The sequence below is a fragment of the Geotrypetes seraphini genome, chromosome 2, assembly GCF_902459505.1.
Source record: "Geotrypetes seraphini chromosome 2, aGeoSer1.1, whole genome shotgun sequence".
Lineage (NCBI taxonomy): Eukaryota > Metazoa > Chordata > Amphibia > Gymnophiona > Dermophiidae > Geotrypetes > Geotrypetes seraphini.
In genome coordinates, this window is record NC_047085.1 from 467,368,214 (window position 1) to 467,380,551 (window position 12,338).

The 12,338-nt window shown below is 40.2% G+C and overlaps 1 protein-coding gene across 1 annotated transcript in view; it reads left to right on the top strand.

The window, feature by feature from the left end:
* LOC117354316 (sonic hedgehog protein-like) overlaps positions 1-11,923 on the top strand; it is a 59,816-nt gene extending 47,893 nt beyond the window's left edge. The window contains exons 2-3 of the mRNA XM_033931615.1: positions 1,954-2,215; positions 10,181-11,923. Of these exons, the coding sequence (XP_033787506.1) occupies positions 1,954-2,215; positions 10,181-10,878 (960 nt within the window). The 3' untranslated portion in view covers positions 10,879-11,923. The remainder of the gene's footprint in view (positions 1-1,953; positions 2,216-10,180) is intronic.
* Positions 11,924-12,338: the final 415 nt, after the last annotated feature.

Genomic DNA, 12,338 nt, shown 5'->3' on the forward strand with positions numbered 1-12,338 from the left:
AGCGGAAGGCTGAGCCAGGAGGTTTTTCTTTTTTACTGCTGACAGGAGCCACAATTGGAAGGTCTGAAGGGAGGGAGTGGCAAGAAGGGGAAATGTTAGGAGGAAATCCATCTGCAGTGCTGTGGTAGTTACTGGAAAAAAGTAACTAGTTACTGATTTCAGTTACTCTTCACTAAATGTAGTTACTTTACTAGTTACTAAAAAAATTAACTAGGTAGTTAATAGTTACTTTGTTTATTGATTATAACTATATGAACATTACAACAATGAGTACTTTATTTTCAAATGAGTTTCTTATTGGCTCTGAGCATTAAAATCATTTCAAAATGCTCATCGGTTAAACTGTTCCTGCATGGTATAAGAATCTGTCCACCAATGCTGAAGAGTCTCTCCACTAGTACACTTGATAAAAGGTTTGTATTCTTCAGAATAAACACTTCTTTCACAGTTGGGTAGCACTGGAGATTGGATATATCATGTGTAACATCATTCAAGAAGAGGTCTAGCTCTGACTGCATAGTGTTGTCCCCTTTATTTGATTCATAGAAGCAGAAGAAGCTTGTGTCTTCACTAGAAATTGGTGCTGGATTAGGCTTTATGTTTGCAGCATCAGCTTGAGCCTGATTGCTTGCATCAGCAAGTATTTGGCACTAGCTCTGGAAGTACCTGACTAGATCCAGTGCAGCTTGAATTGTGAATGTGAAATACTTGCTACTATCAAATTATCCTTAGCTTCAAGTAGATCAAAGTGCTTAATGATTCCATTCATTAGAGGGAAGGCCTGATGAAAGTAAGATGTGAACACCTTCATATACTCTGTCACAAATCTTTGTCACTGCCTCCTTTTTATCTCAGGGTGAGAATATTTTATGTCCACAGTAGTCCCTCTTTGAGGCTTCCTTTTGGAAGGGGGGACTCCCCTTCTTCTTCTGGAGTTCACTCCCCAGTGTTTAGGACCTCTTAGCCACTTCACAGACCCTTTTTATAACTAATAACAGTACATGCAAATGAGTTTGCAAATTAGTCCTTTTAAGTATACAAAAACAGTCCAGCCCTTTAAGAAGCAATTCTTTCAGTTTAGCAGAGCCCATTTGGCAGGCTGTCACCACATATAGCCAGTACATGGGCAGTTAGTGAATGCACTGTGGCGAAGCAAGAGAAACTAGTTGAACTGGAGGCTTAAAGAGTAAAATAGTACGAATGAAAATTCATCGTCAATTGTTCTGCATGCTATGTAAACAGTAATGCAAAAATAACTTGTAAATTTTGGGCTCCTTTTACTAAGCTGCCATAATGGTTTTAGCACGCGCTAAATTGCCACGTGCGCTAGACGCTAATGCCAGCATTGAGCTGGCGTTAGTTCTAGCCGCGTAGCGCGGCTTTAGCACGCACTAAAATTCTGCGCGCTAAAAACGCTATCACAGCTTAGTAAAAGGAGCCCTTAGTTAGTAGTTACTAGAATAAACTGACTAGTTACCTAATATAGATGATCTTATCAAAAAGTAACTAGTTACAATGATAGTTACCTAAAATGTAACGAATTACAGTAACTAGTTGCTACCCAGCACTGAGCATCTGGGAGGCAATGTCCTCCCTATTCTCCAGACTATACTCATGTTTTCCAGCAAAATCACAAGTAAAATTGAATCTTAGAGATATCAAACTTCAGACCAGGGCCACAATGTAGTCAGATTTTCAGGATATTCATCCTGAATATGCGTGAGAAAGATCTGCATACAGTGGATGCAAATATCTCATGAATATTCATTAGGGATATCCTCTTCCCTTGACTTACCAACAGGTTTCTAGTTGCAGGCCTTTCCGCTTGTGTTAATATTGCACTTTCATTTTCAATATCTGCTAAGGATCTTGAAGTCTTTCTATTATTATTTACTTATACTGTATGTATTTAATGTACTTCTGTCTCTCTTTCTCTCTGCCCTATCCCCTTAGAGATGCAAAGATAAACTGAATGCCCTGGCTATCTCAGTGATGAATCAGTGGCCTGGGGTGAAGCTGCGGGTGACCGAGGGCTGGGATGAAGATGGTCATCATTCAGAGGAGTCACTGCATTATGAGGGCCGAGCAGTGGACATCACTACCTCAGATAGAGACCGAAGCAAATACGGCATGTTGGCCAGGTTGGCTGTGGAGGCTGGATTTGATTGGGTTTATTATGAGTCCAAAGCCCACATCCACTGCTCAGTTAAAGCAGGTAAGATAGTCAAATATGCCATCCATGGAAGGATACCACCCTTAAGAGAAAAAAAAAAAGATTATTGTTCAATATTAGGGAACAAGGATAATACAACAGACTATCAGGCCCATAATCAAAAAACATCCTAAATCAGCACTTGGATGTTCCAATCGCCAGGATGTCCAAGTGCCGATAATCAAAACTGTTCCAGCCTCTGTACATTCAGAGCACGAGATGGGAATGGTGGAGGTGTGTTATATGCGGGCTTTGGACAGACTCAAGGATGGGGTTAGACATGGATGTCTTGCGGCGATTATCAAACATTTTGCAAGACATCCTGGTCGGAACTTATATGTTTGGAACTAGACCTGTTTTAGAAGGGTCTAAGTATCACAAAGGTGTCCAAACTGACCAGATGACCACTGCATGCATCAAGATAAGACACCCCCACACTCACCCAGTGCTCACTGACCTCCTCACACTCACAAATGTACATACCTGTCTCCAGAACATCAGCACCTGGTATAGGAAAACTTAGTAGAACTGCACACAGGTGTCTTCAGTAGCCTGGTGGGTGGACAAGTCCCATAAGCCACTCTAACCACTACATTTATGGTAGAAAATGTGAGTCCAGTCCACCAACACCGCCCCCTCCCCCCCAATCATGCATTTCAAGCTGGTAGGCAAGAATCTTGGTTAGGTAAATGTATTGAGCATGCTATGTTATCCTATTGCTGTTTTCGAAAATTAATTAAGACCACTTTGTTCGATACATTTATTACTTAATGAGAGTTTTATTATTGAAATTCTAATTTACAAATATTTATATTTTTTTACTGTATTATTGTATTTCGCTGATTGTCCAGCTCTTTTTAGTGTAAACCGCCTAGAACCTTTGGTTATGGCAGTATAAAAGAATAAAGTTATTATTATTATTATTATGTCTGGGTAGCTAGTCCATTACAAGACTGGCCCCTCCCATGTCCAAACGGTCTTCTTCTGGTTGTTTGGAACTTGGACAAAATTTTGGTTGAAAATGTGGTATAAAGATAGATGTCCTGGCAGCCTGGGCGTTCCAATGGCGTGGATGTCCAGATAGAGGATTTCAAAAATATATTTCTAGACATATGGTAGTTTTCCTTTCAAAAATAGGCATTTTCGTACTGCCAACTTTGGACATTTAGCACCATATGTCTAAATTGGACTTAGACATATGTTTTGAAAATGCTCCTCCATGAATATCAATAAACACTTTAAAGAAAAAGCTCCTCCTGATCATATAGACATAGCCAATCTTAAATTATTTAATTAGGCTTAATTGGCACCGTTAATTACAAAGCACCATTAACAGTGGGGAAGAGTGTGGCGCAGTGGTTAAAGCTACAGCCTCAGCACCCTGAGGTTCTGGGTTCAAACCCACGCTGCTCCTTGTGACCCTGGGCAAGTCACTTAATCCCCCCATTGCCCCAGGTATGCTAGATAGATTGTGAGCCTGCTGGGACAGAGAGGGAAAAACTGCTTAAGTACCTGAATAAATGCATGTAAACTGTTCTGAGCTCTTCTGGGAAAACGATATAGAAAACTGAATAAATTAAAAAATAAAAGGCAAATGAAAAAAAACCAATTAACAAGTAAGTGCCTAACTCGGTTGGTGCCTACCAGAAAGTAGGCATGGATTCTGGGCATGGCTTGACTTAGGCACCTAACTTAGGTGCAAAGAAAACCCTGGCATACATGGAGTGCGCCTAAGGTTTCAACACCTACTGGCATCTAAGACTGATTAGGCACTGCTAGGTACGGTTCTCTCAACGGCACCTAGCGGATGATTAACAATTGCACGCCTCAACCCCTGGACGTTAGAGGCACCGTTTATAGAATCAGGGCCTTTCTTCCTGAGATATAGGAGGCCTCCTCCAAAGACACTGAATTGGCAATTAAAGAAACATGTCTCCAATGTAGACGACTTCCTTTGAATGACAGCTTAACACACATAAGAATTAAAATATCAGTTGGGTCTGTTGTCTTATATCATCAGAACGAGTTTCGGAAGAATTCAGATTGCAGGGATGAGCAGAAACAAATGTATCTGAGTCAGTACATGGTAGTAAGATCTATCTGCTGCCTTTTAATAGCTGCTTTCTTGCTGTGTTGCTCCGTGGGTAGCAGAGGAACTTGCAGTTTGTCAACAATTATTGTCAAACCTGTATTTATTTCACTCCATAATTATGGGATGTGCCCATAAACTTTATTGCTCTCTGTGTCAGGAAGACCGTCTTCCTTATTCGCTCAGGTTCTGCAATTCACAAGGTATTATTAGGCGAATGAAGTTTCCAGTTGTTAGTTTACAAAGGAAACCCCTCTTTGCAATCACAATCATTGCAGCTCCATTACAGAGGGTTTCTAGCACAACTGATGTAGTAGATTTTAACAAAACCAAAAAGAAAATCAAAAGTGACACCAAATGAACACAGGTTTTCTACATGCAGTTAGGCCCAGTTTCTACAAGTATATACTTAATTATTCAATTAGGCTTAATTGGCACTGTTATATGAAAAGTGCCATTAAAAAACAATTTTAAAAATTAATTAGCCAGTAGGTGTCTAACTTGGTAGGTGCCTACCACTTTGAGGCAGGCATGGTTAGGGGCACATTCTGGGCAGATTATGGACATGGGACTATATTCACTAAGCAAATCAATCATGTACCGATCGGTTTGCGACCACTTAACTATCAAATTTCCCCCCGGCCTGATTCACTTACCTCTCCTTGCATGCAAATGAGGTGAAACGCATGCAAATTGGACAGCGACCCGATTCACTAAACCAAATTTCCAATCCAACTGAGCTGGCCGATCACCTGACGAAGCGACTGCTGGGGACCATTCGAAAACGTCTTTCTGACTGGAAGCCCTGCTCTCTGCCCTGCAATCTCTATTTTTTTTTTTTACATTACATAAGTGATTTCTATTCCGCCTGTACCTTGCAGTTCTAAGTGGATTACATTAGAAGATAGCTGGACATTTCCAGGAGATTACATTACATTGAAGAAAGCTGGTTTCAGGTTACATGTTGAGGTTTCGGATGTTTTGAGACAATGAGGAGACCTATCTAGTAGGTTACAGTACTTTAAAAGAAAGCCGGATTCCGGTAATATATTGAGAATTCAGTTTAGAGACATTGAATAGATGTTACCAGAAGAGTGGTAAGTTCACGAGGAATATGCTGATGGGATAGGAATAGGGGGGAGATTAGGTTGATGGGATGTGTTTTTTGAATAGTAGTGTTTTGATTTCTTTTCGGAACGCTTTAAAATCAGTTGTTGTGGTCAGCAGCTTGGAGATGGAGGGGTCAAGTTTCGCTGCCTGTGTCGCTAGGAGGTTGTCATATAGTTTCTTGCGTCGAGTGCCTTTGAGTGGTGGGTAGGTGAATGGGATCTGGGTTCTCCTTATTCTGGGTGAAAGGTTTCGGTTTAGGCGATTGTTTAGGTAGATGGGTGCAGTTCCGTTTGTTACTTTAAATAGTAGACAGTATAATTTGAATTGGGTTCTTGCTCGTATCGGTAGCCAGTGTGAGTCTAGATAGGCATTGGTGATGTGGTCAAATTTTCCAAGTGAATAGATAAGTCTGAGAGCTGTGTTCTGAAAGGTCTGTAGTTGTTTAATCATGTTGGTGGGATATGGTAGATAGAGGATATTGCAGTAGTCTACAAGTCCTAGCAAGTCCTACAAGTCTCTCCTGCCTGCTCGCCCTGAATGCTGCCCTGCTCTGCCCTGTTATCTCTGCTGCTTGTCCTCATGCCACCCTGCTCTGCCTCGATCTTCCCCTGCCGCATCGCCGTTCTCCTGCCCTTCCCCGAAGCTCTCCTGCCCTTCCCCGCCCAGCGAGCCCGCGGTTTTAACCCGCGGGTTTAAAGCGGGTTAAAACCATGGGCTCCATTTATCTTTTTGTGAGGGCGGCAGCTGGCAAAAGCGGGAACAGCTTTTAGAAGTCACGCCGGTTGGGGTCAGTGGAGGTGGCGGCGTTTCCCCAAAGTCAAAAGTTTAAAAAGTATAAAAAAAAGATCGCTGCTCCTATGGTCTGCGCATGCGCAAGCCATACAGGCAGATGGGGGCATTCCTCCAATCGCCCTCATCTTCATGTTTAAGTTTACTGAATCAGTTGGACCTGCCGGGATTGGGACCCGATTGGGCAGGTTAGTGAATCCAGCCCATGGTTTGACTTAGGTGCCATAGGCGCTTAACTTACCTCCTCCTTTACTAACGCGTAGCACGGGTTGTAGGGCTGGTAGCTGCAGTAACTTCTCTGACGCTCAAAGGAATTCTATGAGCGTCGGAGCAATTACCGCCGCTAAAAACCGTGCTACGTGTTAGTAAAGGAGGGGGTTAAGTGCACTCATTGAGGCCTGGTATATATGGGAGGGCGCCTAAGTTTTTGATGCCTACCGGTACCTAGGAATGCTTAGCCACCACTGGGCACAATTCTATAAATGGCATCTAAGGGCTGATTAACAATTGCGCTCAACAGCACCTAAGAATTAGCTGCCGTTTATAGAATCAGGGCCTTACTGTACACTTGACAACTGCAGCACTGCAGAATCCAGTAGCTTAAAGGAGCCAGTCCACACCTTATAATTTATAGTTTATTATTTATACGCTTTTAAACAAGGCGGATTACAACCAAACATACACAATTAAAAAAACAAGACAAGCATGTCAAAAACATCGAAATTGCCAGATCATATAAAAAACATCAACTATCATACTTCATTCTGCAAAACAGATTACGTTTTAACAATTTTTTGTAATTTACACAAATCAATTTGTTGCTTGATATATTCTGGAAGCTTGTTTCATCCAGCAGGTCCCACACACCGGAAAGTACTAGATCTCATAGTGTGTAAGCTTATTTGCTTATGAGTTGGGATAACCAAATTACAATGTGTAGCAGAGCGCAGTGGTCGAGAGGACACATAGGGTGTCACACAATCCTGTAGGTACTTTGGTGATAAGTGATGTACACTTAGATAAACCAATAGTAACAGTTTATACTTCACTCTGTACTTCATGATCAGCCAATACAATGATATGAAATCTGAAGTAACATGTTCATACTTCCCAAACCCAAATAAAGTTTGAACAATAGAGTTTTGGAAAACTTATAGTGTATGTATGTCAGAAGATGTCATTCCTAAATACACAGTGTTATAGTAATCCAAACCAGATAACACAACATATTAAAGAATTAATTTAAAATAACAACCTGATAAATATATCCAAAGTTTATTCAACATCCGCAACTTAAAATATCTTGAACATACAGCATTAGATATTACTGTTGCACGCTTGCATCCCAGCCTTAGCTCACTTGATCAAAATATTTCCACCACAAGCAAAGGAGCCAACCTTCAAAATGATTGGAGATGCAAAACCCAATGGAAATTACCTCTTTCACTGGGCACAGTCAACTGCGCTGACTTCCATAACAGTGATATCTCTCAATTGCTGGGACCTTGGTTCCCCAAAGTTACAAAACTACATGAAGGTTCCAGGTTGCAGCTTACTTATTACCCCAGGTTTGGGTTCCTTGAAGCTTCAGCAGTATGAGGGACCGCTGAAAAGTTCTAGGCCCAACCAAGAAGAGAATGATGTGAAGCCATGAAACATACAAGTTATTCTGCTTTTTATTTCATATCATAGCTTGTATGTTTCATGGCTCCACATCATTCTCTTCTTGGTTGGGCTGAGAACATTTGAGTGGCCCCTCATATAATATATATGTGAACTGTCACTAAACATACCTTCCTCCACCCAAAAAATCCACATTTTCCAGATACACAAAGTAAAATAAAAGATAAAATTGAAAGTAATTATGTTTAACCCTAGATGTATTTTCTGATATTTTCCCTCCAGGTTATAGTATTTTCATGATTATTGACATTCATACATCAAAAACACGTTGTATGATTCTGTCTGCAGCACCAACGGAAATAGATAGTGTTAATGGTAGGTTTATACATGTGTATAGTCATGGATGCACTCCCCAGTAATGTATGGAGCTGGGGGGGCTCAGTATTCCCACCTGAAATGAACAGTACAGTATAGTCTAACATCACACATTTTACACAGAAGGAGAAATGCAAGTCAGCCAGTCTGCTATTTAAAATTACACACACACATACACTTGTAGCTTTTTGGGCAATTTTTTTTTTTTGTCTGTGTCATGCAGGGTCGTGTGACTGTATTACGCGGATTTCAAGAGACCAAGCTTGAGTTCCATAAACTGAATCTGGTCTGGAATTGTCAAGACCTCATTTCATGATGGAGAATCTGATGAGAAGATTAAACTCTGTAATTCCAGGCAGGAAGATTCTTTATCATAGTCTCTGTTTGCAGAAAGTATGATCCCAGACACTGGAATGCAAAGAAGAGTTCCCCCACAAGGCCTGAATTATTGTCATCAGGGGCAGAAAAGAGAGAGGCTGGGGTGCTAAAAGGGGATATTGATAATGGGCTACAGCTAGTATTTAGAGCAAGCTCCTCCATTTAAAATTCAAATACACATCTTGAGTGTCTTGGAAAAGTGGCTGTGCTGTGCAAACAGTGACTGGAAGGTCCTGGGTTTTGGAGAGTATGTGTGTGAATTGGCACATAGGGTTTCTGCACCTGAGCAAATAGGGTGGGGGGAGGGGGTAAAGAAGTTGAGGAGAGGGTTAGGGGGGGAAATGGAAGTGGTCTCTTTTCCAAGAGTGTCTCCATTTATTACATGAATCAGAATGACAATGCTGATCCTTCATTGGATTTTAATTAGGGAGCCCAAACAAGCAGGGCTCAGAGAAGCAGATTTTCGCACCTCTGCAGATTCACTGGCTGTGTTTGGAGAGTTGCTACACTACTGGAGCTATTCATCAGACTCAGAATAGGCAAACAAAACTTGGGCAGAGCTATTCTGGGGATCAGGGCTAAGGCAGGCTTTGCTGCTAAAGGCCCCACATAAAACGGAGAAGCTTGTTTGTTGCCGTGACTTTTCCCAAGAGCACTTCCCCATTTGTTTAATTTGTTGAGCAGACGTGATAAAGTTGTTAGAAAATCAATAAAATCTCATTTTTCCCCGCCTTTGTCCTTCCTGAGAAAAGTCATTAGGATTGAAGCTGCTCAAGTGTTTATTTAATAACTAATTATAACTGATTTATGCCCATCTATATGAGTTGAATTGTTCAAAAAGACTGGGATCCTTATTTATCCCCAGTTTGCTTGGTTCAAGTTAAAATTGTCTTCAATGTAGGACTGTTTAAATATTTTTAAAAAAGACAAATTGTACCACTTGGCCTTAAAATCATTAGTGTTGATTTGAAGTAACTTACCATAACTGGAAATGGACATACATAATTTTTATTTTACGCTGGGATTTAAGCTTTCCAAAAATCTCACCATGAGAGGAATGCTCCTTCTTTTTGTGGGAGAATCCATTTGGAAACACCCCCCCCCCTTTTTTTTTTTTTTTACAAAGCGAGCTGCTGAGCAGCGCATGCTAAATGCCAGGCCACCCATAGGAATAGAATGGGCGGCTCAGCATTTAGCAGCTTTGTAAAAGGGGGGGGGAGGTTAGTTTGTAGTGCTCTGTTATTTGCATGGGTTCTGAGTACATGTGAAGAGTCTGAAATATTGTTTGAAGATGTCTGAATAGTACTAATTGAAAACCAGAGGACCACATCCTCTTCACTCTCTGTCACTTGATGAACTGATTTTTTTTTTTAAATGTTTCTCATTTTTGCTTCAGTCAGCCGCATGTAATCTAAAGTTTACCCAGCTGAAGTGCCCTCTACACAGAAACACAACATTACTGATCAAGAGTGTTACAGGTGTATTTAGGTTTCTAGAAAAGTTTAAAACAAGCCCTTCAAAAGCTGAAACATATAGATATACAGTACTTAAAACTTCCATCCCCTACAAGGATGTAGTTAATAATTTTTCTTTCTCTCTCACAGAAAACTCTGTCGCTGCTAAATCAGGAGGTTGCTTCCCTGGCTTGGCTAGAGTGACCCTGGAGACTGGAGCCTCCAAAGCAGTGAAAGATCTAAGTCCGGGAGACAGAGTGCTGGCAGCCGATGAGCAGGGCAAATTGGTCTACAGTGACTTCATCCTCTTCCTTGATAAAGAAGAAGCCATCAGAAAAGTATTTTATGTGATCGAGACCTCCCAGCCTCAGGAGAGGGTTCGCCTGACTGCTGCCCACCTCCTATTTGTTGCTCAAAGTCAAACCAACGGCTCTAGAGCTTTCAAGGCTCTCTTTGCTAGCAATATCCAGCCTGGACAGCAGGTGTATGTAGCGGACCGGAAGGGCACAAAGCTGAAGGCAGTCACAGTGCAGAAAGTATACCAGCAGGAATACACTGGGGCCTATGCTCCAGTGACAGCTCATGGAACCCTCTTTATCGATCATGTTCTGGCTTCCTGCTATGCAGTCATTGAAGAACACAGCTGGGCACACTGGGCATTTGCCCCTTTGAGAGCGGGCTACTGGATCTTTTCTTTAATATTCCCGAAAGACTACAGTCTCTTTTCATCTGCATCTTCTCAAGGGGATGGTATTCATTGGTACTCCCAAATCCTTTATCAGCTAGGGACCTGGGTTTTGGGCAATGACACTCTTCACCCACTGGGAATGGCAACAAAGTGCAGTTGAAATAAATCCCTCCCAAGACTGGAGAAAGACTTAGGGCTCCTTTTACTAAGGTGTGCTAGTGGTTTTAGCTCTCGCACTAGACGCTAACGCCTCCATAGAGCTTACGTTAATATTTTTAGTTTAGCGCATGGTTTGCGTGTGCTAATCTTCAGCACGCGCTAAAAACACTAGCGCACCTTAGTAAAAGGAGTCCTTAGTTTAAGTAGGACAGCCCAAAGTAGAAAATTAAGGGAACAAAAAAGACAGTTTTGTTTTAATATTATTATTATTATTATTGTTATTATTTTGTTTTCTTTTCTCCTGGATATTTATTTGCTTTTTATGAATAAATTTTTTTAATAATATGAACGGGACATTCAAGAGCCTTAAATAGTTTCTTTGATAATTTATTGCCATAAGAACTTTAATGGGCCTCACAGTGGGAAAAATATTATTTGGTGAGGCCAAGTGAAATGCCAAGAGTCTATTTTTCTACGTCTCATCTGTGTCCTAATTTTCAAAAAACAACTGTTCTGTTCTTCATCCATCCTTTTAAGCAAAATGTAAGCAAAGACATATTTCCTGAGGGTCCGTAAATTATATTTTTATACACAGAATTGTAAATTAGCCTTTTTTTGAGAGATCAATACTTACTGAACCACATTTCGTTTTTTGAAATAGTATAAAATATGAGAATATAATATTTTAATTTAAAAATAGTTGCAAACAGTAAAATCCTCACTTCTTCCGCTATTTTTTTTTATTCTATATATTTTGCCTTGTAAATATTCTACCACATTTCTGTTAAAAAGCCAAAACTTACACAACCCTTTTTCATTGCAAATAGTACGAACTGTGTTATTTTTAACGTCAAAGAGTTTATTAGAAAATATTTTTTACAAAATAAAAAGCTCACATGCTGACGATTTCCTGAGGATGAAGACTGTAGTTTGTACAGAGAATAAGGATGTATTCCATTTAATAAATTGAGGAATAACTGCTGTAAATTTACTAAAATGTATTTTTAATATTTTGTAATAGTTTTAATAGTTTTATAGAAATAAAAGGTGCCATACACAGTCTGGTTAGTGTATGATAACTGAAAGTTGCTATTGTGCCATATTTTCTCTCTTTTCTTTCTTTACCTGGAGAGGTCTGAAAATGTGATGCCAAGTGTTAAGTATTGCTAAGTGCAAAATTGGGTGACTAAAACTTCAAGTTAAATATTCTCCAAAGAAATCTCAATCACTGGAAAGATTTATTTTTAGGGGTAAAAAAAGAGAGTAATAAAATCATTACATTATCGTCTAGAATTTCATTACAGTATCATAATCATTATATTACATTATCATAATCAATACATTATCATCTAGAATTTATCAGTTGCCTTTTATAAACTCTGATTAGATAGATGTGCTAGGTTTTCTTTCTCTCCACCCTTCCCATTAAATTGTGAACCTTTAGACTCTGATTTCATTGGT